The sequence below is a fragment of the Pleurodeles waltl genome, chromosome 4_2 (assembly GCF_031143425.1).
Source record: "Pleurodeles waltl isolate 20211129_DDA chromosome 4_2, aPleWal1.hap1.20221129, whole genome shotgun sequence".
Lineage (NCBI taxonomy): Eukaryota > Metazoa > Chordata > Amphibia > Caudata > Salamandridae > Pleurodeles > Pleurodeles waltl.
Window position 1 is genome coordinate 447,368,310 of NC_090443.1, and position 24,693 is coordinate 447,393,002.

The 24,693-nt window shown below is 40.6% G+C and overlaps 1 protein-coding gene across 2 annotated transcripts in view; it reads left to right on the forward strand.

Annotated features, from left to right (window-relative positions):
• Positions 1-18,834, forward strand: part of MVB12A (multivesicular body subunit 12A) — a 62,559-nt gene extending 43,725 nt beyond the window's left edge. For both annotated transcript variants that reach the window (XM_069231768.1, XM_069231767.1), the window contains 8 exons: positions 2,669-2,767; positions 4,618-4,702; positions 6,651-6,783; positions 7,456-7,587; positions 8,953-9,059; positions 10,542-10,603; positions 11,256-11,315; positions 14,080-18,834. In XM_069231768.1, the coding sequence (XP_069087869.1) occupies positions 2,669-2,767; positions 4,618-4,702; positions 6,651-6,783; positions 7,456-7,587; positions 8,953-9,059; positions 10,542-10,603; positions 11,256-11,315; positions 14,080-14,142 (741 nt within the window). In that variant the 3' untranslated portion in view covers positions 14,143-18,834. The remainder of the gene's footprint in view (positions 1-2,668; positions 2,768-4,617; positions 4,703-6,650; positions 6,784-7,455; positions 7,588-8,952; positions 9,060-10,541; positions 10,604-11,255; positions 11,316-14,079) is intronic.
• Positions 18,835-24,693: the final 5,859 nt, after the last annotated feature.

The window sequence follows — 24,693 nt, forward strand, 5'->3', positions numbered from 1 at the left end:
TCCTGCGTTGTACAGGCGTGTACGGAGTGTTTGGTGGCAGACAGTGTTGAAGGCTGCGGGGAGGTCCAGGAGGATGAGTGCGACGGTATCGCCTTTGTCGACTCTGTTTCTGATATCATCAGTACAGGCGATGAGGGCGGTCTCAGTGCTGTGGTTCTTGCAGAATCCAGAATGGGAGGCGTTGAGTGCGTTGTTTTCCTCTAGGATGTGAGACAGGCGGGCGTTCACTAACTTCTCAGCGACCTTGGCGGGGAAGGGGAGAAGAGAAATTGGGCGGTAGTTCGTGAGGTCATCAGGGTTGCTTTGGGTTTTTTCAGGAGAGCGGTTACTTCTGCGTGCTTCCAGGAGTCTGGGAAGGTGGCATAGTCGATGAAACTGTTGATTACGGCGCGAAGCTTGGGAGTGATGGTTGGGCTGGTCTTGTTGAAGATGCGGCGGGGGGCAGGGGTCCGAGGGCGAGCCTGAGTGGATGGAATTCATGGTTACTTTGGTTTCTTCGTCGTTGGTAGGGGCCCAGGTGTGTAGTAGGTTGGGGAGGGGGAGTGTTGTTGTTGGTCGTGGAGGTGGTGGGTGCTGGTGGTGTGAAGCTGTTGTTTATGTCTAAGATTTTGAGGTGGAAGTGGTTGGAGAGGGAGTTGCAGAGGTTGTGTGTGTGAGTGGGGTCAGTGTTGCAGGATTTGGGTTTGGTGAGCTCTTTAATGATGGTAAAGAGTTCCTTGCTCTTATGTGAGTTACTGTCTACGCGTTCCTTGTAGTAATCCCTTTTGGTGGTCCTTATGAGTTGGTGATATTTGCGTACGGTGGTTTTGAGGGTGGAGACGTTGGTCATTGAGGGTTCCTGGCGCCAAGCTTTTTCTGTTTTGCGACATTCAATCTTGGAGGCTTAGAGTTCAGTGGTGAACCAAGGGGTGTTCTTGATGTTGCGGGTGGTGATGTTTCTTCTAAGAGGGGCAAGTGAGTCTGCACAGGTTGTAATCTATTGTGTGAGGTTATGGGCAGAAGTGTTGGTCGTTGGTGTTGGGGGGGGGGCTTTGTGCAAGCTGGGCGTTAAGGTGTTCTGCGGGGATCTCGTCCCACATGCAGTAGGGTGTGGTGTGTTGGTGGTGGTGGTGTGTGGGGGGGTTTCAAGAAGGAGAAATGGACGCAGTGGTGGCCGGTCCAGTGGAGTTCGTTGGTGTGTATGAAGGTTATGTGGTTGCTGAAGGTGAAAATTGCATCTAGCGTGTGTCCTGCTGAGTGGGTAGGTGATGTGAATAGTTGTTTGAGTCCTAGGTTCGTGAGGCTGTCTAGTAGGGATGTGGAGTTGTGGTCGTGGTGGTTCTCCAGGTGAAAGTTGATGTCACCAAGGAGGACATAGTCTGTGGAAGTGAGGGCGTGGGGGCTGATGGTGTCACAGAAAGGGGGGGGGCGAGGTCCTGGTGGTCTGTAAATGAGGGTTCCTCTGAGGGTGGTGTTGGGGTTTATGTGAATTAGGAAGTGCAGGTGTTCTGCGCTGTCTAGGATGTCGAGTATGTTGGTGGTGATCTTTATGGTGTTTTTATGTACAATGGGGATGCCACCTCATGGTTTGCTTAGACGATCTCTACGATGGATTTTGTAGCCTTCTGGGATGGCTATGGTTATGTTGGGCTCAGATGAGGGATTAATCCAAGTTTCCATGAGGAAGGCAATGTCCGCGGAGTGTGACGTGATTAGGTCCCAGAGTTTGATGGCATGCTTGTGTATGGAGCGGGTGTTTAGGAGTATGCAGTTAAGGTGATTGCGGGGGCTGTTGTGGTGCGTGATGGTGTTGTTGAGGGGGGTGTTGGTGGTGTTTTGGGTTGTGGTAGTGTTGTTGTGGGGCTTATTGGGGTTGGCACGGGGCATGTGGGTGTTTTTGGTGGTGTTGTGGTGCGTGATGGTGTTGCTGTGGGGGGTGTAAGTGTTGTGCGTTGGGGTATTGTTGTAGAGTGTGCTAGCGTTGTGTGGCGTTTTGGGGTTGGCGTGTGGGTATTTATGGTGTTTGTGGGGGTGCTGGACAACTGGCCTGCATAGCATGTAAAGGGTCCATGTGTGTGCTTGGGGTTGGCTTGGGCGCAGGCGGGGTGTAGACCTGGGTTGAGGGCGTGTAGTGTGGTGGCTGAGTAGTGTTGTCTAGGGGGGTTAGGGTTGAGAGGACCAGGGGGACCGGCGCTGGGCACAGACGGTCTTGCCTCTGGCGCGTCCGCCATTAAGAGGGGGAGGTGGGAGGGAGGAGCAGCTGGGAGGTGGGAGGCGAGGGACCAATGGTTGCGCGAGGGGGGCGGGAGAGCGGAGAGAGACGGCTGAGCTGGGCGGGCTCGAAAACAGGCACAGAAAAACAAAACAGCCAAAAACAAAGGCACAAATTTAATTCTAAGCGGTACAGTGAATGAAATAACAGTTTTAAACAACGAAAAAGCTAAAAGCAAAGCAATGATACAGTGAGCCTACCACTAGGCACCAGGGATGAGGCACAGGTGGGTGCCTGCGGGTGGTGTAGGGCCTCGATCTCTATTCCTGGTGGCAGACGGGGATCAGGGGCACGGAGGCGGCTGGTGGAGCCAAGTGGTCTCCTGGCCAGTTCGTGGTGCTTGTTTGAAACCTTTATCCATTTTTTTTTTTCCACATTCTCTCCAGTGTTGTTTAATACCAAAACTCTTTCTTCTAGATCTCAAGTACGGTGGAAGGCACATCTGCAAATTTTGGGAAAGGATTTGGGCAGAAATCGGGCTACTTCCTCAGTGTGAGCTTAGCTCAGAGTGGTGAGGTAAGCAGATTTAAGTCACGAAACATACATATTTACACACCTGTATTAGACACCTTTGAGTTTCTGGCGATTAGTTAATATGGTAGACACAGGAGAGCAGAATATATTCTTATGCACTCTTTGGGCAGTGCTGCACCATGAACTGTGTCTAGGTAATAGCCTGGCCAACTCATGGTAGTAACCCAGGACTGAGATTTCTAAATACATGTTTTTCAAAACCTACACCACAGCATTCTGTAGTTCAGGAAATGCCTTTAGGCATTTCAAAGGCATAATTAGTGACCAACATTCTCTATTTTGAAAATTGCTAAGGGAAGCACGTGTGTGGTACTCCTGTCACCCAATGAAGCCTCAAAGACAACATGTTTTCATGTTTATTTTGTCTACTGGAAAATATGCCCAATCCCCTGCAACACAAACTCTTTGGTCGGCATTTGCGAGTACCACTGTATGGTTCTGTGAAAGGGGATTTGCCTGCCATTAAGGCAAGGTACGAATAAGCTGGTCAAACATGCATATACAATTCATTTATCCCATGCTTTCCCTATTAGAGCACGTTCTCCAAAGAAATGCAGAGAGCTTAGAGTTCAGCTTGTATTACTGGCAGAGGTCTCGGTGTAAAAACATGTACACTTTTACAGAATTTATACATTTGAGTCAATTATGTTCATTGAAGGCTTCCTGATTACATGTAGACAAATGCAGAGAATTAAAGTAAGATTGGTGATTATTTGCTTTCAAAATAAAACTTACACTAACATTTGCAACTTGAAAAAAATGTTTGCTAAATTATTGTACAACTTTAAATAGTAATTTTCAGAGGCAGTATAAAATGTTTGACCCATGCCAGTATTTTTAAAAAAGATTATTGATGGAGAGTCAGTGTTCAACGATAAAAGCAGCATTATACGCATAATAATTTAAATTAGGGGCTCATTTCTTACAGGAAGTCACAAAACTGCCCCCACAAGTACATATGCTTGAATTGGTGCCAATTTAATACTTTCCAGAATTCACGAGCTTACAGAAGCAGGCATAAAAGTCATACTCCTAGCAAACATTAGTGAATACCATTTATGCAAAAGCAAATATACATTGGTATATTTACTTATGTGAAGATCTGTTGAATAATTGTAAAGTGATTTCTTTTTTCTTTTTTTTTCTACAACCCGGTTTATCCCACTCTGGTAAAAGTTGTCTTCCTGTCCTTGACAGAAAGTAAAATGTGAAACAATTTCATTGTCGGAAGATAGTGAAGAGGAACTGGTGAATACCCTCAATCATGTTAATTTGTGGCTGTGCGCTGAGTCAAGGGCATTTCAATCCTGGAAGAACCACTTCAAGCGTACTTCCAAGCCACTGTATGTAGAATTTCGGAAAAGGTGGCAAAATCAGAACCTGCTAAAAACTCAACCTTGGCATATTATGAGCCCTGACATAATAAAAAAAAAAAGGGTATTATTAGAGGTTTAATTAAGTGAGAATGCTGCCATAGTGTTTGTCACCTCTCTGCATGTCTACAAAAAGGAATAAGGGGGTTGTTTTGCAGGGCATTTAGATTTCTGAAGCATCATGTCCCTTGGACATCCCTGAAAAGAAAGTTGGGATAAGCTCTGCAGGACAGAGTCCTGAGTGCACAAATAAAACTGGCCTCACCACTCGGGGCTACAACACTGACCATTCTGGTGCAGGTGATGGACGTGATATGCTTTGGTCTCGCTCAATGACCTTGCCTCATCTGGACACTCTTCCTCCCTTCAGTTTTTGTCCACAATACTTAAACAACATTTGCTTGAGGTTGTTTCATAAACTGTGTTGCCTTGAGTTTGTCTGACTCTTGCCTTTTTCAGAACGTGGTGACAGACATCCAGATTTTGAGTGAACGGTCCCCACTGCCTGGCGGATATACCTACATCGGCGAGTTCTTGGAACCAAGTGAGTAAAACTCTGCATTGTTTTTTCTGTGTTAATTGCTTCGATCTTGCAAATATTCCATTGCACTAAACATGTTTATGATGCAAGGCAATGTAATAACTTTCACATATTAACTTGTGGTAAGGGATGGGATGGGGAAGAAATCAAATAGAATAACTCACATTAATTTAAGAGGCAAATTACAGGGTAAAGGGAAAGAAAAGATGCACGTATGTGCAAAAGGGGAGGATTCAGGAAGAGTTAGGTGGTGAAGACAAAGTCGTGGCGCAGTGGGTTAACTATGCATTGCTCAGTGGCAGATGTAGGAAGAGGATGCTAGAAGCCAGGTGGAGGTTAGAACACTCCTTAGTGGCCATGTGTCTTCACATATAGATATCTAACTGAGTCTTATCCAGATGGTTAGTTGACTGGGAAGAGCCAATACTAAGGAAGATGTAAAAACAGCTCCCACTTGCAAAAATCCATCGCCCAAAGAAGCATGTATTTTTAGCTGTTTATAGGATGAGTAACTAAAAAGTGATGCTGAGAACATACACATTCTGCATTTTTACAAACAGCTATGGAATTATAAATGACAGATATTTTCGTCAATTGGAGATTTTGTCTGTTATAACTACAAGTTGTTTTATAAACACTAAAGTCATTAGTTTCCAAAGATTTTTGGTCAAGGTTCGGCGATTTCATGTTCTTGGATCCCACAATTGATCTGACCCCCAGAAGCCCTATTTTGGGGATCTGTGGTCAATGGACTTAAAAAAAATGTAATAAAAAAATGGCATATTTTACATGATCCTGCGACCTCTATTTTGAAAAGCAAATTACAGCACGGGAAACTGTGTATTTCTCGATGATTTCCCTCCTGGTGTTTCACACAGACATCTATGCGTGAAACACAAACAACTTGTAATTTCTAAGCGCCTGCTAACTCTAGTTACTCCCTCAGTCGGAATTAAAGGGGCACTCATAATGATGGCATAAGTGTGATAGTGATGTTTCTGTCACGGTTTAATAACTAAAATGGGCCTGCAGTGTTCAAGGATATCGAATTAGACTATGTGAGGCTGCGGCTGTCTCATTAAGGTTTCCACATTTTATTATTTTAATTAACCACACATCATCAACAAATTGTCACTGGGCACTAAAATAAAAATGCTTCATATTGGTCAGTAAATTTTACAGTTGAGCTTTAAGTCGCTGACAGAGTGTGATTACATTTAGAAATCTTTCACTATGTAGTTTAAAATAAAAAAGCAGAGCGGGGAGTTTTAATGCCTGCTGGAGATTGCAGGTCGCAGGGCAGGTGGTGCCCCCCACTTATAGGAAGGGCCTCATCTGGCCATCCTACTCAAGACCCAGAATTCAGTTTTGCCCTTTAAATACTGGTACTAGCTGTTAAATGAGTTACCCTTACTCATCCCATCACCTTCAGAAGGATGAAAGGGCGAGTTGAGTTTGAATTCGTCACACACACAGACCAGTGCTGAATATGCACACCACCACTTTTCCAGGTTTTACTAAATCTACTGTCTTATACGGAGGCTGGCAGGGATATAGGTTACCAGCACAGGGCCCATAAACTGATTTGAAGAATGTAAACATAAATCCCCAAATGAAAGGGAACATAGTACTGTTGTTGCCCTCAGGTTACCCAACCTATATTTCACTACAGAGAATTTCACCAGAACTCCAACATTACTTCTGTGTGTTCTTTCCCGCATTTGGACTGGAGTATCTTTGACCTCTCAGCGCCTTTGCTGGATTTATTCACTGGACACTTAGAGCATTGAAATGTTCGTTATCTCATCTTGAAAGGTTGTTCCTGAGATTTAGTCTAAATTTTATTGTGATTTTTTTTATTTACAAGTGCATACCTTGGAGTTCTTTAGGATGCACATAAGAATGCAATAAAAAAATGTGTAAAAATGGATTTGGTTTCACTTTACTCCAGAGACCTCCGTATCAAAGAAGAAGCGAATATGCGTGAAACTTCTCCCACTGGGTGCATCGGACATGGCGGTTTTTGACATCAAGTTGACTTCTTCAAAAAGTAAACAATCTGTGCCGCAGTTTATGCGCGTCGGGTATGTGGGATTTATGTCTCTTTAAGACTATCATATGGATTCTGCACATAATCAGAAATGTATTGACCACGGCAGCCCTAAGAGAGATCTATTTATTATTGGGATAAAAGTTAAAGATGTAAAGAGAATAGTCTTGGCTTTGTGCGTTCTTCGAAAATATACGCCCTTCATTTTAAAGTGACCTGAGCATTCGGGTTTGGGTACTGGGGTCTGAAAAAAGGAGAGCACTTATCTTTGGAAGTCCAGTACCACAACTTTGATGCATTTGTTCCAGTCATAAAATAAGAGCAATGCTGTAAAAAGGGGAAATGTGGTTATTTTTTTGTTTAATTAACTATTCCTACCAACTTTTCAACTACTATTTGATACTCTAGTTTAAGTGTTTCAAATCAACTTAGTTTCCTTTTCCTGTGTCATCTCTCCTCTTTTTAAATAATTCCTAGTACAGTTTCCATGAGTAAATCATCGAACAGGAACCGTAGAATATGGAAGAAAAAAAACCCTTTAACAAATACAAGTGACTAGTAATCGTGAAATTTGTAGTCTAAAGCCGGAGACGAGCATTCTGTTACGCAAGGAAGCCTTAAGTTCACAACTATGAACTTCTATTCTGTTTAGGGACTAGACGATAATGCCACACTCGATCTCTAACATGCCTCCATTTTGTTCCAGGGACATCAACGGCTTTGTTATCTGGTGCAAAAAGGATAAGGTTGCTGTGCCAAAGCCACTCCCCAAACCGAGAAGCGTCAGTTTGGACATGAGAGGCCTGTCCTTGGAAGGTTCAGACTCCACTGGAACGCAGTAAGTGTTGCGCAGCAGCTATTGCCTTTCGTGTTCTTTACTTCCTTGCACCTACATTTATTTTTCTTATTCTTTACCTCTTTGACAGTGAGCATTTCCAATGTTTTCAAATAGCTTAACTGAGCTTAGCAAGTTAGTTATGTACTCAATATCACACAATTTGGTCAATGTCGGAAGTCGGGACAAGAAATGTATCGTAGCATCAAAATTCACCAACTTATTAGTGAACTGTCTGTTCTGGTGTCCTCTATAAAGTAACACCCCTCCATAGATCGATCATGCCTAGGTCTTCCACATGGATTCAGATTCATGTTTATTTTTATTTATCTGGTCCCCGAGTTACTGGACGAGTGCTCTCCGTGTGTGTCCCCATTAACAGCTGCCCTTGTACAGAATGGAAGGAAATTAAATTACAAGTTGGGCGCCAGACTTAAAATTAATTATCTTTCTTTAGTTTTTAGACTTTGTTCATTTCCTTTGATAATGGAACTGTGAATTCGTGCCCATGTTTTCAAACCAGGAGCCCCCTCCCGTACCTATTGTCAAAACAGATTTGATTTGTAAAGTGAGGGCTGAGTGACGCTGCACTGGGTTGTCATGCATGTGCACGCGTCAGTGACATGAAATAGCATGTGCAACATCAACGTTTCATGCCGGAGAAGATAAACAGTTTAACATTTACTGCTTTTTTTGTACCTTTAGAACAAAGAATATGCAAATGCTATTTTCAGACATTGTGTCGGCAGTCTCAAAGACATTATCAGGTGGAGTGTGGCTTCTGTTTTGGATCAGAATGATCCAGGCAGCGTTTAGATTTCTCTTCTAGCAGTCACATTTTCCTTTACATTGTTTTCATAAGGTCTGATATTTTAGATGCAACGTTGCCCCAAAAACCACACATAGTAGTTAAGGAACATAAGTTCACAAAATCTGATCACATTTAAGTGACATCCTTTGAGTGCAGTATCCCATCCATTCGTATGTGCCCTGCGTGCTATGTTTAGATATGCAATCTACTCTTCACTGTCTTAGCACAAGGCCTGTCGTACCAGGCAAGTTAAGAATATAAAAATAAACTGGAATATTGCCCAAAGGAGTTTCGAGTGGTTTATGACTGTTGGCTTAGGCATTTCCATTACATTTTAGCCTCTACCGAAATGCAAAGGCATATTTTTCTGTTTTTCTTACATTTGAGTGCTGAAATGCTGCAAAAAAACAAAAAAAAACGCTGGTATTACACTTGGTATCCTGTAATAATAATAGAATGATTTTTTAATCCAATTATCATCCCTCACACATACTGGTCTGCTAAACATTTATTTCATGCAATTTCATTTTTAAAATGCTAAATTTCTTTGTCTGCAGACCCAGGCGGACATCAAGTGCTATGCCGGAAAGGCCCAACATGAAGCAAGCTACGCTGGAGCGCTCAAATTCAGTCTATGATGCAACCAATATCTACGGCATTACAGGTACTTACTGTGTTCATGGTAGTCTGTTATTATTAGAAACAAGATGCAAGACAGTTAATGTGACGAATACTATTACTGTGACTGATGTTATTAACACCAACTGTTACGTTGACTTGTTACACAGGTAATAACATAGAACAGAAACAACTAAATATTTACTTCATTATTTCTAAATTGTTTATTTCAAATTAATTTATTTAATTTGGTTATTACTAGCATAACAATATATATTAATATGCATTTTGTTTTTCTTAATTTAAGTCAATGTTGATATAAAGAAACAATTTACATTTGTAATTGTTCAGCAATGTGTTAATTAGTTTAATGAATAGTTATTAACCATTTGTTATGAGTTGGATAGGTTCACTCTTGATTCATATATTTTAATCAAATATGTAATTTTTGTTAGGGTTAACTATTTTCAATATAACATTCTAATGAAGTATTCAAATTAAGTACTTGATAGTTGTGTTTCGTAGCACTGATTATTTAACATAATAGTTAAAAGCAATTTGGGTTACCTATTTTTTAAATTTAATGTAGGGAATGTTATAATTAGGTATTTGGTAAAGAGGATTGTGGTAAATTCGCATTTTTATTTTAATTACATGCAATGTAATATTATTTAATGTTTGAAATGAGTTAGGGTTTGAGTTTTGTACTTTGTTTTCAATTTATGTAATAATGAATGGTATTAAATATCGTACATTTCAAAGTTTAGAAGTGACAGGGTACCGCTTTGGAGAAAGAATGCCAACATGCAGTGGGTCACCTGATAGAGGAGGGCCTGAGTGCAAGCGATGAGGGTAGCACTCTGGAAATAAAAATACCATCAGCCATAAGAACACTTGAAATCAAACATTCTTACTTTAAACGTATTTTAGAATGCCAGCTGCTGAATATGGTTAGAGTTTCACTTTGATCATGCTACCCATGTTTCCTTGTTCGAAGAAAGGGTAAGGGTTCAGCAGTGATAAGGGTAAAATGGCGAGGAACTTGAGTGTTGTTACCAGATGACTCCAAGTCAACGAAAAGTCTGTGCTCTGATCGAGGGAGTTCTTTTCACAAAGATTGACATTTGATATATTAAGCCCACATGTAGAATGCATTGTGTTAGATGAAGGAGCAGGGCTGGAACACTGTGTCCTGGGTGACTTAGGAACATCTTGTAACCCTATCAGCGGTAAACCTTGTAGCCATTTATAAAATGTAAACTCCCCAGTTTGGGACCTTCCTGGAAAGATCCAATAACAATTGAAGCTCTGAAGAGTAGCAAAACATCCAGACTATCTCTACCTTTAACGTTCAAAGTAACTATGAGATTCCACCCAACTGGATGTTGAAAACTATCAGAAACTGCCATCACATACTCGGTTTGCCGATTGAGGAAGAGTGCATCTCACCCTGGTGCCACTGTTCTCTTTGTTGGTTTGAGTAAGCCATCTAAAGATCTCTAATACAAACGAGCTTTGCTTCTTTCAGCTATGGATGGAGTCCCCTTTGCTCTGCATCCCAGATTTGAAAATAAGAACATCTCTCCAAATGTGAGTATTGCTGAAGGGCATAAACTGATAAAGCATTGCTAAAATTGTGATTTATAATGCTGGATAAACAGTGTTCACTTTGGAATATTATCCTACGTTTGGCAGCGCTGTTTTGTGATCCAGATGTTCTAGAAAGAAATGATATATACAAGGTCAGAAGTCAGTGCTGTGCTGTTTCTATATGCACCCCTCTTTGCTATCTTTGTCAATATACATCACAAATGTTTAAAGACATATCTAATCCTCTGGTATTATGGGTCACATACATATTAGCTACTCATTGGAACTGTAGGCTACTCTTGCTGAAGAGTAGTTATCTAGAGTACTTTACCTCTTCGTATGTATGACATTTGGCTCACCTTTTCAGAAGTGATCAGAATTTGTGTTCTGCTTTGACCAGTGTAATAACGCTGGTGACACTTCTACAGGGAGATTAGTCCAGTCATTTTGCATTCAAAACCTTCTGCATTCACTATTGCTTCCTCTGGACTGTATTAATGGAATGCAAATACAAACAACATGGGAAGTTTGTTCACCCGTTTGCCCTTTCTTTTTTTTAATCAACATGGAAAAAAATCGTTAATGGGATAACAGTCTAGAGAATACCAAATTACTTAAAGCTTTATAATTTTTTTTAACTTTTTTTGTGCAGGTGTGGTCGTCTGCATTTCTAGAGCTGCAAATCAAGACACTCTCAGACATTGAAAACGAGGTTTGTAATATCTGTGACATACAGTTTGTTCGGTTCATATGTTGAAACCTAGGATGGCTGTAGCTATGCACTGCAGTCAACAAATTCATTTATAATATTTTGAAGATCATGCCACACAAACCACATTCATGTAGCAAGGCATTACCTGAGTGATACCACGTTCCACCAGTATCAAAAGGAAATTGAATTAAAAGATCAGTGAAAAACATTCAACAGCTGCTGGTAATTTTTGTCAGAAGCCTGGTTCTCAGACAAGGTGACATAGATTGGGAATGGGGCAGAGGGACTCCAAAATAAGGATATTTTACTTAATTGAAACCCAGCACTCCCCAGTTCAAGACCTTCTTGCATTAAAAACATGAAAATACTGAGCTCTTCACCCCCTTTGTCCCGAAGATAGCATGCTGTCTGATTTTAACTGAAATGTTTGGTTTCCCAAACACATCCTCGAGTGCCCAGCCCACAACCCAGGGGCAAGTCAAACCTATTTCCTTCTTATTTACTTGCCATGTTAAAAACGTGTGTGGCTGTAGCTGGCCCGGGGGTGAAATATAGGTGTTGGTTAGATCTTTTTCTTAGTCTTCCTGCTAAGTCCCACCTAGGCCCAACTGGTTTGTGCCAGCTGCGGACTGGAGCCATAGATTGTTCCTGTAAAGCCCAGCCAGGGTGCAACCAGAATGCTTTAAAGGAAAACTCAGTCTAATTATTTAGCTGCTGCGGAACAGTCACCTAGAGGTGCTAGAAGGTGTGTATTTTTAAGCAAATAACCGGTGTGATAAAATCCGCAGCCCCTGGATAAATGTGGGCAGGTGAAACCTGACAGTATTCACTGAGAGGAAAACTGGCGGGAAAATAACAGAACTTGTGGAAGTTGGTGCCGTAACCTCCAAAAGCCACTTCATACTCAATTTTGTGGGCACAACTTGTAAGAGTCTACATTTATCGCACCAGATAAATTTCAAACACCTTTGTGGCTCATTTTATAGTATGGAATAATGACCTTGCAGAAAGCAGAGCTACTTGTAATGAGGGCCTAAGTGTACATCTTAAGCCCACAGAGAGTCTCCCGTTTGATCAGTTAAAAGCACTGTAGCTTTCCTTTTTGAACTTAAGATCAAAGGTCTGGTGAAAGATGCACAGGGCCAAAGCCTAAGCTGATGTCAGAAAATAATACAGAGGCAAAGCCACATTGCTGGGGTGTGGGATTTAACACCTACAAAACCGATTCATTAAAGGGCCTAGTTCATGCTCAACAGAAACAGAAATATACTTGGACGCTATTACCTAGAGTCTTGCATCTTAAACATATTACTGCTTTGTTAGAACGTTAGTGTTGCACGCTCCATCCAGAACAATGGAGTGGCAGCATCTCCAGCTGATGTTGGTGACCTGCTGCCTGAACATTCGCATGTTTGTTCCTGGCTGCCGCCAGTGAATAACAGCAAGAGATTCTGAGGCTGAAGTCATCCATTGACAGCAGCTTCTATAACCAGGATGCAACCGGGTGGCTTCCGCTCAAACGACTGATGTCGGAAAGCAGCAACCATGGGAGGTAGAATTCATTACATTGTTGTGGAGTCCACCAAACCCCAGTGCCTAAGGGACTCCCAGGGTTGCCCAGCTTGATTTTCCCACACTGTAAACTTATCATTTGATTTGAAGGTTGGCATAAGGTCTAGCTCATAATGTGTGTGCAGGCCAGTGCAGACGTCATGGAAGGGAGATGGCATACTGAGTATGCCTGTGTATGTCCACCGAGGTCCCAAAAGAGCATGTTCTAAATGCTTCACTCAGTGAGCATGCACTAGCATAAAGATAATTGTCTTTTACCCCTGCAAAGAATCCTTGTCTTTTGCTGTGCACATCCATCTCGGTTGGCAGCCCATTATTTTACGATAGCACCTACTTCACAGTGCTATAATAGATACATGTACCTGAAAATTAATTCCATACTTATAGCCAAAGTGAAGATTTGTCAAATACATACTTCACACGTAGGTACGCATGTGTGCATCACATATGAATATGCAACTGTAACAGCTCTACCCTAGCCATAATATTTGTTATACATTATATAACAAAGTCAGTCGGCGGTTTTCACACACAAATATGGGAACAGAAAATTCCCTTCCTGGAGCTTAAAAATGATGGTGAGAAGTTAATAGAAGTTGTTTAACTACACCCCACAAACCTGGTTCCCTTGCTTTACTTGAAGATAATTCATATGATTGCCTTTATTGTCACCAAAAGGAGGAACAGTGCGCGCTTCTTTCACTTGAATATATTCTAAAGAACAGGTGGGAAAACTTCCAAAACCAGGCGCTGCTGTAATCATTTGGCATCAAAAAGGTAAAAAGCTTCATAGTACTTAACTTATTTCTGTTTGTGAAACGTGTTTATCATTTACAAATAGTCATAACAACTAAACAATTACAGACAACAAAACTACGAGTTGAAAAAGTTTGGTTAACACCAATTAAAACCTGTATCAGTAACCAAAAATATTCAACAGTGGGTAGTACATTGCCGGAGTCCCACACTCAGATTTAACAGGCTGTTGAGCTGGTGAACGAGTGCATAAAAAAAAGAAATCAGTGTTTAAGCTGCATTGGTTTTCGTGTGGTACGGGGTCATTTTGCCCCAAAGTTAGCGTTTTTGTGGTGGTCTTTGTGTGTTATTAGAATATTTGATCTGGGAGCAGATCTAGAACAGACGGTTAATACGAAGAATCCTTTCTTTGATTTTTGTTTTTTTGTTTTTTTAGTACAACTATGGATTTGTCGTTGAAAGAACTGCAGCTGCCAGACTTCCACCTAATGTCAGCTAGACTCAACTGAAGACGGTATTGACCTGGAAGCACTACTTTACCCTGGGTAAATGTTGCAGCAGCACTGCCCAAAACCCTTGGATTTTAAAAGAATTTCCATGTTATTAGAAAACAATTAATTTATCAGTGTAAGAAAGTACTATAAACAATGCACCATGTGACCAGATTTTGTTTTTCCCGAAAAGCCTCCATGAATTTATTGAAAATGACCTTAACAGTAGCCATCCCTTCTGAGGCATTCTATCTTATGACAACAACACAATTCAGTACTCAAGTGGGTCTCTTGCAAAGCAGAAAATAACAAATGGAGGAAAGGTGGCAGGGTTTTACTACAATCAGCTAAGGCTACCCCTCAAGTGGGGGGGGGGGGTGCGGGGGGGGAGCTGCAATTTGTCACTTTGCTCAGCAGAAAAATCCTTGTTTGGTTGTAAGGCTCTGAATTAGAAACTAGAGTTAGCAATTTTAGAAATGTCTTGTATGTTAGCCATTCCCATAGTATGACTTTATATATACTTGCATAAGGTACCTCAATCTAATTGTGAGCCAGAGAGGGGGCTTTACTCAGGAAATCATAATAATTCCAGTTTTATGTACTAAGTAAAACGACTTCAGTATTTGTTGTGTGCCCTTCTAAAATATGTGGTTTCAATATAATATACAGTACTCACTGAAAACACATTACTTTGGGAAGTTCCAATATTTCGGTTATCCACAATTAGATCAAGCTTGCAGTGTGTTCTAATATGCAGTAATACATTGTATTCAATTTGTACTATACCATTCATACTGAAACCCCCCAGTCAGCTTAATTAGAAATAAATGTACATGTAGGTAATCTATAGTCCCTAAAAAACTAATACTTTTTCTGGGGCCCAAAGTATATAACGAAGAATCGATGCCAAATCTCAACTACTCAGTAATTGTGCCAGAATTATTCACTTTAAGCACATTAAAAATGGCACCAAAGGATCACCAAGCACCCTTCTGCGTGAGTCCATGAACGTCCTTTTGATGTGGATTTCTAACATGTGTTTGAGTAGGCCCTTTTTAATTAAGGTTAAAAATCTCATCACTGTTAATCATTCCATAAACTAAGGTAGATAATTATACAGTGCATTTTAAAAAAAAAAAAATGGAAGAAACTAATTTCTGTTAGCTTAGGATACTATAAAGTTAAACGGTAGTGACAGAAACATAAGTAAAGCAAAACATGAAATAGCATTATAGCCTTTTGCTGGTGGGCATAAACTGCTAATTGCCTGTTCTGCATTTCGAAAAGAAGAACTGCAAAGAGATGTTAATGGCTGACAGCCAACAATTTCGGGTGAAATGTAATTATTATGCCTCTCCCTTACATGCAGATAACTGCCTTTGTCTGTTTATGCCTCAGGCCTGGCACTTTCTCAACTCAGTCTTTCTAGATAACGGAAAGAGTGGTTCTCTCTTGCATTATAGGAATTTTGATTGATTAAATAAATTTTAACTTTCTATTAAGGTTACCAATTTTTGATCATGCTAATCTAGTACAGTGAGTTACATGTCTGCTGCATATGTGTTTGTGAGACCCGCAAATGTCAGAATTAAATCTGGATGGACCAACTTGACCTTTCATACTTCCAGAAGCAATGAAATGGCCAAACGAGTTTGGTAATACCAACATCTCTTACATAACGTATATTCACAGGGTTTGAGCACTATATTAATACCCCCATTCTATAAATCTGTTTAGGTGGTTTAAACAAGTAGAGATGGCTGGTGTATTGTTACCCTGATTGCATTGATGCACTTGCACAGTGAACATCCAGTGATTGTATGTGTGCTGTCCACTTTTACACTAACTAGTGTAAAAAAAAAAAAAGTTATTTCGTAGATATTGTGTGGTCCAAATGTTGATGGAAAACTGTACGAGTGCACTTTATGTAATACAAAAATGTAAGTTCAAAATTAAACTGGCATTCGTGCCATCCATATATTTCTGCCCAGGATAAGCTATATTCAAAGTTGTTAATTTTTATATCAAATATAACAAGCAATGGCATAGCCAATAGGTGTCGCCAGTGCTAGATCTGTTGACTTAATCATTTTTTTTAATTTTTTTTTATTTTTATTTTTAGCTATGTTGGACAGCAGCGTGGCTGCTGTGCAACATGGCTGAAAGTAAAAAATAAAAGCGATATGATTGGCTCAGCACCGGCCAAGTCGGAGCACTTTTTTTTCCCTTCACTTTCAGACCTGTTGCACAGCAGATGCACTGTACAACATTGCAAACAAAACATTGACAGGCCCAATAGATCTTGCATACACAAAACTTATTGGCTTTGGCAGTGTTTGTAGTGATGGTGTTGATGAGGGACAGTGTCACAGGGTTGGTGTTGCACAACAGACCTGGATTCGTGGACGAGGTTTGAGCGCTGCCAAGTATCACCCACCTGCTTAAAGCCTCCGTCATCTGATACATCGGTCTTTGACGCCACGGCTGGCCCTCGGTTGTCAAGTTGAAGCTGCTCTTGCGCAGGCTGCGTATCCCCAGCTGCACAGTGGACGTGGTGAGGTTCCTGCGCTGGAAAATTATTTAAGGGCTAGGCTGTTACTGGCACAGTAAAATAAATGAGGGGCATACTGTGCTTACTATTTGATCAGAGAGAGACCAAGTGTTATGTTGGACATCTCTAGTGTTGTGAGTGTTTAAATCTGTAAAAGCAGTGACTCTCATGTCTTGTTCTGCCTCGTGCACAGGATGTTTTGTATAATCTGTTTTACTGTATTTTTCAAACTGAAAATATCTTTGTAGCGACATTGTCTGGAAAGTGTTTATATTAATGAAAAGGTGAAGCTGATTTTTTTTTGTTAATTTAGAAGAATACTTGTTGGTGACAAGTTGAGACTTTCAGGTGTGTTTTAGCTGTATACTTCATTGCAGTGAAACTTCTGTTAATAAAGACCTTTCGGTCTGTGAATTTGCGGGTACCAACTAAGATACATCCTCCCCCCCCCCCCCTACCCCTGTGTAGCGAGCAGCAGGGGGCGGGAGTGGGGAAGAAATGTACCATTTATGTCAGAAGCAGCAGACGGGCATGGATTAACTTGAATCACTCTGTGCTTGGTCCCAGCTCCACAGCAATGAACAGAAGTAATGTTTGCAGCCACCAGAATTGGCCAGTGCGGGCCAAAGAAAGGTAAACAATTGGAGGGCTCAAAGCCATTTATGTAGACAATAGTATCTCACATAAGTGAGACACTCCCACTAGCGCATGTGTTCACAGGCTCAACCCTAAAAAGAGAAATGTGGGGGTGTTTGTATACATAATGACCAGAACACTAACACTTGTCAACAACTTTTGTACAGCAAAAGCCATATAATTATTGAGGGTATTTTGTGCCGTGAAGGGCTTCCTCAACAATCATCATTACCACATGGCCATATTAAAGGCAGACTGTGCACTGCCATGTTTGCTTTCATGTTAAAATTGCAGACATGGATTTCATCTGTTTTATGGCAATATAATGATTATCCACATTTTATGTGTTTACATTATTTAAGCTCTGAATACCAGTTAACTCTATAATGGTTATTTTTTATTGTTAAGTTATATTCAAAAAAATCCTATCAATTAGCATTTAACACTCATTTTATCAATTGCTTCAATACATATTGACCATTTCGCTATCTTGAAAAAAAAAATACATGATTTGTGCAAGTATTCTTTGTGAAATGTTATGGGGTAAAAAAAAAAAAAAAAAACTATTGAAGCTTCCCCCCACATTTCTTTTTTACGACTCACAATTTAAAGATTTGTTTTTAGAGTTCACAATGAATGTCACTTACTCGAACTGTCACACAAATTAATTTGATTATCAACAGTTTATGCACTTAAATTATCTAAGCCCCAAGTAGTAATCTGTCATGGTTAATATTTTATTGTTAATAAATATGTAGAAAACAATCCTTGTTAATTGCAACTGACGCTCATTTTATCAATTACGTCAATATTAATTGTGAAATGTAATGGGCTAAAAAGAAGAATACCGCAATAGAAGCCTCTCCCCCCACACATTTCTTTTTTATGGCCCACAATTTAAAGAAGGTTTAGGGTTCTCAATGAACATCACTTACTCCACCTTTTACAAAATTAATTTTTCTACTTCAAATGCATAATTTTAATATAATTAGTGTCTGGTAAAGGTAATGATGAAATCACTGATTTTCAGTTTTTTTTTGGATATGGGTACAGATTTATGGTTCTGTGCATATGTTAAGCCATGCTAAAGGGAGATAGCTCCATTTCTGAGTGCTAAATGACCTTCACTGTTCCACTCGGAATCGGGTTCCATTGGAGTTGGAATATATGCCAAGTTGTCTGCTGGGAAATGACCTTTATTTAAAGACATTACGTAATTTAACCAAGTACTGTTATTCGCTGTTTCCTTATTGCTTATCGTATGAAAATGATAGGCACTCAACCAATTTAGGGTTGCTTTAGCTATAAATATTTTTTTTATCTGATCAATAGTCTGATTATGTTTGTAATTAAACCTGTTGATAAATGTATCTGATTTGTATGATCATAAGTTTTAAAAATGATTTGCATGTATGTTTTCTGAAGTTTCTTTAGTGTGTGTTACAGCTCAAAGCTGCGTGTGAATAGTCCAAATCATGAAATCGACTTCATGTAATAAACTTCATTAATTGCACTATTGTATCTAAAAACTGTGTATGTTGAAACCTAATTTTTTAACTCTTTATTTCACCATTTGATAATTGTTGAAGTTTCACTTTAAAAAGGAAACGTTACTCTCCGGGTTATTCTCTGTTCATACTCTTCGATTGAAACCAGTTGGCAATTGCGTGGAATTAAAAAGGTTTGTTTAATAGGTGCACTCACTTTATATTGTTTAGGGATAAATCCTGCACAGCCGTCACCCACCTCAAGTGGATGTTAGTTACCTGTGACACTTAGTTTGCAGCTTTTATTGCACTTTTATGTCATCTAACATTGAGCTCATAACCCTCCAACTTATTTTTCTTCAAATCTTTGATTTTGAGCATCACTCTCACCGAACCGCACAATGTACCAAAACATATACTTTTCAGAGTATTGATCCCTCCCACCGGCCGTCGTCGGGCAAACTTTGTCCTAATTGTAATACCAAGAAACTGCTCAATAGTACTTTAAATTTTGGTGGGCAGCTCTCCAGGTTAGTGAAAGGGATGTCCTCTACTTCACTTGCTGAAGACTGCCCACCATAATTGAAGATTCTGCAAGGTGGGCGAGGTACCTGTGCCTCAACAGAGCTGCAGATCTGTGAAAGGCAGTGAAGCGTCTCTACTCTGCAAGTTTTTTTGTTTTACAAAAACAAAGTCCCAAAGTGGGAGTTGATTATAGAAAAACTAAAGGTAGTTTTCTCCATGCACTTGGACAGTCATTTGTCAGGTATGCTGTTTTGTACCTGGTCTTGAACAGGCAATATGCATGTTGGAATGCTTATCCTAAATAAGGCAGATGCACCAACATACATTGACCAGTGGCCCATTAGGGGACAGACCATTAGTCAGCGGCTTTTGCCAACAGAAGCTTCACCAGTTACAGCTGAAATAGGGCCTGTCCCTGGGTCAACATATATCCTCTACCACCAGTCTTGTGCTCTTCAGCTATTAATATAGTGGTATCTTTACTCTTTTTCTCTGCTGCAAGGTTTGTCTGGCTTCGCGAGGGAACTCGGGTGTTTCACAGCCTACTCTTGGTGCCAATTTAGTTTCAAGTCAAGCCTTTCCAGGATGTCGAAGATTGTTCATGAGGCCAGTCTTGCACTCAAGTTGATCCTCTAAGTGAAGTTTCTGGATGCTGTGGAGTCAAAACTTCTTTGAAAATAAATTGTCTTGGAGATCGTCTTTCACACTTGTCTCTTGCCTCTCTTGAGGCTTAGTCTTGTATGATTTTGAGATGGCGTATCAGACCTATGGACACGGGGAGGAGAGCTTGAAAGAGCCTTATCTTGGATGAAGTGTTTGGTGTCAAACAACTCTGATTCTGTTGTGGACTGGCTTTGATTCTCCTTTAGGTCATCTACTTTGGAAGGTCTGTATTGTTTCCCAGACCACTGCTTTCAAATTCTTCATACAACCCTAGTGCTATCTTGCGTGATCTCGTCTTTTCCATAGTGGCATGGTAAGCCCAACTTTTATCACATCTTTGGAAAAATAGTCTTTATTTTTTTCAAGATACAATAGTCTGGTGAGACAGCCAAAAGCCAGACCTAAAATAAAGTATATTGTGGGTTTTGTTCAGTTGTCTTCATCCATTGGTCTGTATTGGTATCCAATACAGTTTGTGGCATACATCATGTGGCATTTAGTCTTCCCACTTCAACCATTGGCTTTGCTGGGTGAGATTGATGCTCAGATTAGTTACCAGTAATCTTTATTACTCCGAGTTCTAGTCTTCCTCATCACAGTCCTTGTCAAAATGAGCTAATCTCAGTTACAGTAGTCTTCACCCTGCGAAGTTTAAACAAAGAAAGTTATTACTACTAATATGATTGTATTCACATTTCATGTGCCATAAACATGGGATCAACTCATTTCACTTCCTTGAATACCAAAGTTTATTAATTATAATTCCTGCATTTATTCTTATTTTCATTTTCACTTTTTTTCTCCATTTTATTTGCGCTATCTAACTACCACCACAAGTAGGATGGGAAATTAGATCTGCGATGAGGAAGATTAGTACTCCGAGAATTTAAGATTAACTCAGAATAATTCAAGCATTACCTCCTTGTCTGTCTTTCTCATCCCAGTCCTTACCACAATAAGCATATACAGAGTCCAGAAAGTAGAAAGTAAAGTTAACAGATTTAAATACCCAAAAATTATTATGAGGGAAAAGAACAGAATATTTTAATATATCAAATGTTTGTGAATACCAAACAGAAGAACCCACTACCCGCATTTACAGTTTGTAGTGAGAAAACTTATAGAGAGGCACACATAACAGCTGCACAAATGTCTGACTTGCTTTTCGGAAAGCTGGATGGGAAGAAGAAATCCTTATAGCAGAACAACTTTGAATCATCAGTGGAAGGGGAAGCCTTGCTTTCTGATAGAATAAAGCGATGGATTTTATAGCCCATCTTTTGAGCGTAGCTGATGGTGTGTCCTTTATCAGCTAAACCACAAGTCACAAATAGAAAATCAAACTCAGGCCCTCATAAAGAACATAATTGCCACCAACGGCATGGCGGTCCAGACTGCCATATAATGAACCTGGCTGAACTGCCATGTTTGAAACGCCACCACTGCCAGGCTCCTGCCACCAGGCAGCCTGGCAGTGGCGGTTTTCTGATCCAACTGGGCAGCGCTACAAGCAGCACTGCCCGCTGGATAAGGAGTCCGATTCCACCAGCTTTTCCCTGGCGGTTTACACTGCCAGGAAAAGGCTGGCGGAATGAGTGACTCTGGGCTCCCCTGGAACCCCTGCATTGCCCATGCACTTTGCATGGGCAGTGCAGGGGCCCCCATGCACAGCCCCGTCGCGCATTTCAGTGCCCGATTTACGTGCTCACGGACAAGGTGGCCGATGCTGGGCACCAGGCTGGTGCTCTTCCACTCAACTGCCGAGGCCACCCTGCACAATGTGCACAGCCACCTGGCTCGGCACTGGGAGACTTGAAGTCTAGGAGCATAACGTGAGTGATGTATTTTTGTTTTCATTTATTTACAGGACATGAGGTATTTTTTTTAATGCATTTACTGGGTCCACGGTGACAAACAGAACGGCGGTAGAGGAGCATGGATATTGAAACCAGTCCTTTTCGATCCCTGATCAATTGCTAAACAATAAGTGTAACAATGTTAAAATGTAAAAATGTTAAGGTAAACCATGTTGTTCCTGTTTATAACGGGGCAGAATGGAGATGGTGCTGAATTCAGTTAGAGTTTCTCTATGTGGGTCTAAATGCGTTCAAAATACATGTTCGCCTCTTACAATTATTGGCCTCTCTGCAAAGCACTCCCAGCAGTGGTCACCTATGACGGTTACAGTTGTGACTGTGCAAATGTGTGGGTAGGGTGACTCTGGGAATTTATTTAAGCCACACACACCCTTTTTTTTTTTTTTTTTTTTTTTTTTTTTAAAGTAAACCAGTAGCCTGCAGCCAAGTCTGCTTTGAGTCTTGTTGACTTTTTTCAAAATCTGGTAAGTGTGCAGAGCTGTAAAATTCCACTGGTAGGCAACCATCTAAGTTTTGGAAGCACTGGCTCACTTAGTAAATAAGGATTTGTTAATGCGCCAGGAAACTAATTTTCTTTCTATTGATAGAGCTGGTCATGGTGTCAGCTGTGTTCTATGCCGGCTGTCTAAATCTAAAAGGTTAATTGTGGTTGTAGGAGTACACAACTGTGAAGAAACTTAGCAACAAACAGGAGTAATATCCCAGACATTTCACTTTTTGTCTGTAGGCTTTTCTTTGCTGTGGAGAGATGTAAAATCCATAGTAATATAATAATTTTTGTATGCTCTGGTTATGTCACGGTAGTCCATTAGCCTGGAACACTCCAAATATAAACACACAGACATTGTAATTTACAGTGCCAATAGCTCTAACTCTTGCAAATGCGAAACCTATTGCATTGCAAATTCTTGGTCCTCTTACAATTACCTTTCCTTCTCCGACTGCAGAGTTCCAGGGTTTTGTAAAGTGAATCGTCTGACCTTTTGTACAAAGAGTGGGAAATGAAAGGCTGTAGGGCAGTGGTTCGCAACCTGTGGTCCGTGGACCCCCAGGGGTCCGTGACACATTCCCAGGGGGTCCGCAGGCCTGGGCTGGGAGGAAGGCACTTCTCCAGCTGGGGCCTCTGACAAACACAAGCGTGCATGTTTTCATATTTATTACTTCCTTTGTTGAGCATTTTTAAATGCACTGCAAAGCTCCCTGTACTACAAAAATAAAACCGTCAAGCTAACTTAAGTGCTTAATGTATCTGCTGGAGAGAGGTGGGAGTTTTGTGCAGTGGCAGTTTTGACTCAAAGGTAGCGCAGATGGTTAATATGCCTGCTGCAAAGAACGTGTATCATGCAAAGAAAAGTATTTTATGTGCATGGCACAGTGGGTTACTGCTTTTGTCACAGAGATTCTTTTGTTTCTGTGCCGTTCATAATCTAGCGCTGTGAGCTGCCATTAAAGTGCTGCATACAAACTGCATGGCATAAATTAGAAAGTTGTTTTTTTCATGGTCTTTCATTTTCCTTATGCTGCTAAAAAAGGTTTTGCTTTGTAGAAATACATTCTTATTGCTAACGCAGTGCTTCATTTGTGCTTGTTGTTTCCGGTGCTGAGCACCAGCACTTATATTTGAGCTTATTTTTGAGGGTCGGGCTTATTCTTCTGCCTCAAGCATTTGCTGCGAGCAAAAGACACATATGGGAAAGACAGAGGAAGGGAAAAACGAAAAAGCATCACAAGGGAGAAAGTAGAAAGCTGCTAGAGTGAGCTGGAGTGGCAGGGAATGGCTTTATATGGATTGAAGAGGCCCGAGATGGCTTCAGGCTTACGCTGCCTCAGTATTCCGTGTTCCCACATTTAATTGCAGCAGCCACATGTTTAAAAGGAGGGCTTTGGGCACCGGCATGTTTTTATTTACAAATTAAGCACTGTGCTAACGTCATCACTGTGCTGTGTTCTGAATCCTAAGTTTGTGCTTCTCCAAGCACTCTTAGAAAATGCCTACCAGTGTGGATGACAAGTGAATCCTACACCTTGTAGTCCCCTGTAAAGTGCCCCGAGACCCTATAGTGGTATATGAGGTGCTATGAACCAAATGAAGTACATGTGACAGAGAGGCTAGGGAGAGATGAGGGGCCCTTTCCCCTTCACTTATTTATGTGAAAAAGCTTTCTCAGATCTTGCATACCTAAAGAATAAAAACAGAAATCGCTCCGGAAATGTAGAATCTGACCTGAGGATTCACCTTTCCTAAATAAAACCAAACATTGAAAAGGTAGTTGCCGAAATGCAGCGCCAACCTTCCCAATAAAATGTTTCGATTTTTGCATATTTTTTCAATATAAAAGAATTTGATCTTTAGTAATTTGAGTATTCGTTTGGTGTATACTTGTTATATGTTTTGCGAATTACTGTTTTAATGTTTGAAAGTTAAATCGTACAAATTGCTGTGGGTCCCTGGCTTCCAGTAATGATTCATTTGGCGTCCTCAGGAGTCAAAAGGTTGGGAACCACTGTTGTAGGGTGTCACATTTTTCCTAACACACATTTAAATAGCTAATAAGGCAACTGAACAAGCATTTCAAATTACCAGTAGTTGTGAAAGCCCATTTTTTTGTACTGTGATGGAGAATGTTTTTAATAGGATGAAGACAAATCAGAACACAAGTTGGACATATGCAAATGATAAATAGTTTTTCTGAAACCCATTTGTCACAGATTATTGTTACTACACTATGTAGTTTTATCAGTAAAGCTGCAAGTTAATAAAATGATTATTGTCCGTTTCTTGGAAATGTAGTGTCTGTAAATGACAGTGTGCTACCACAT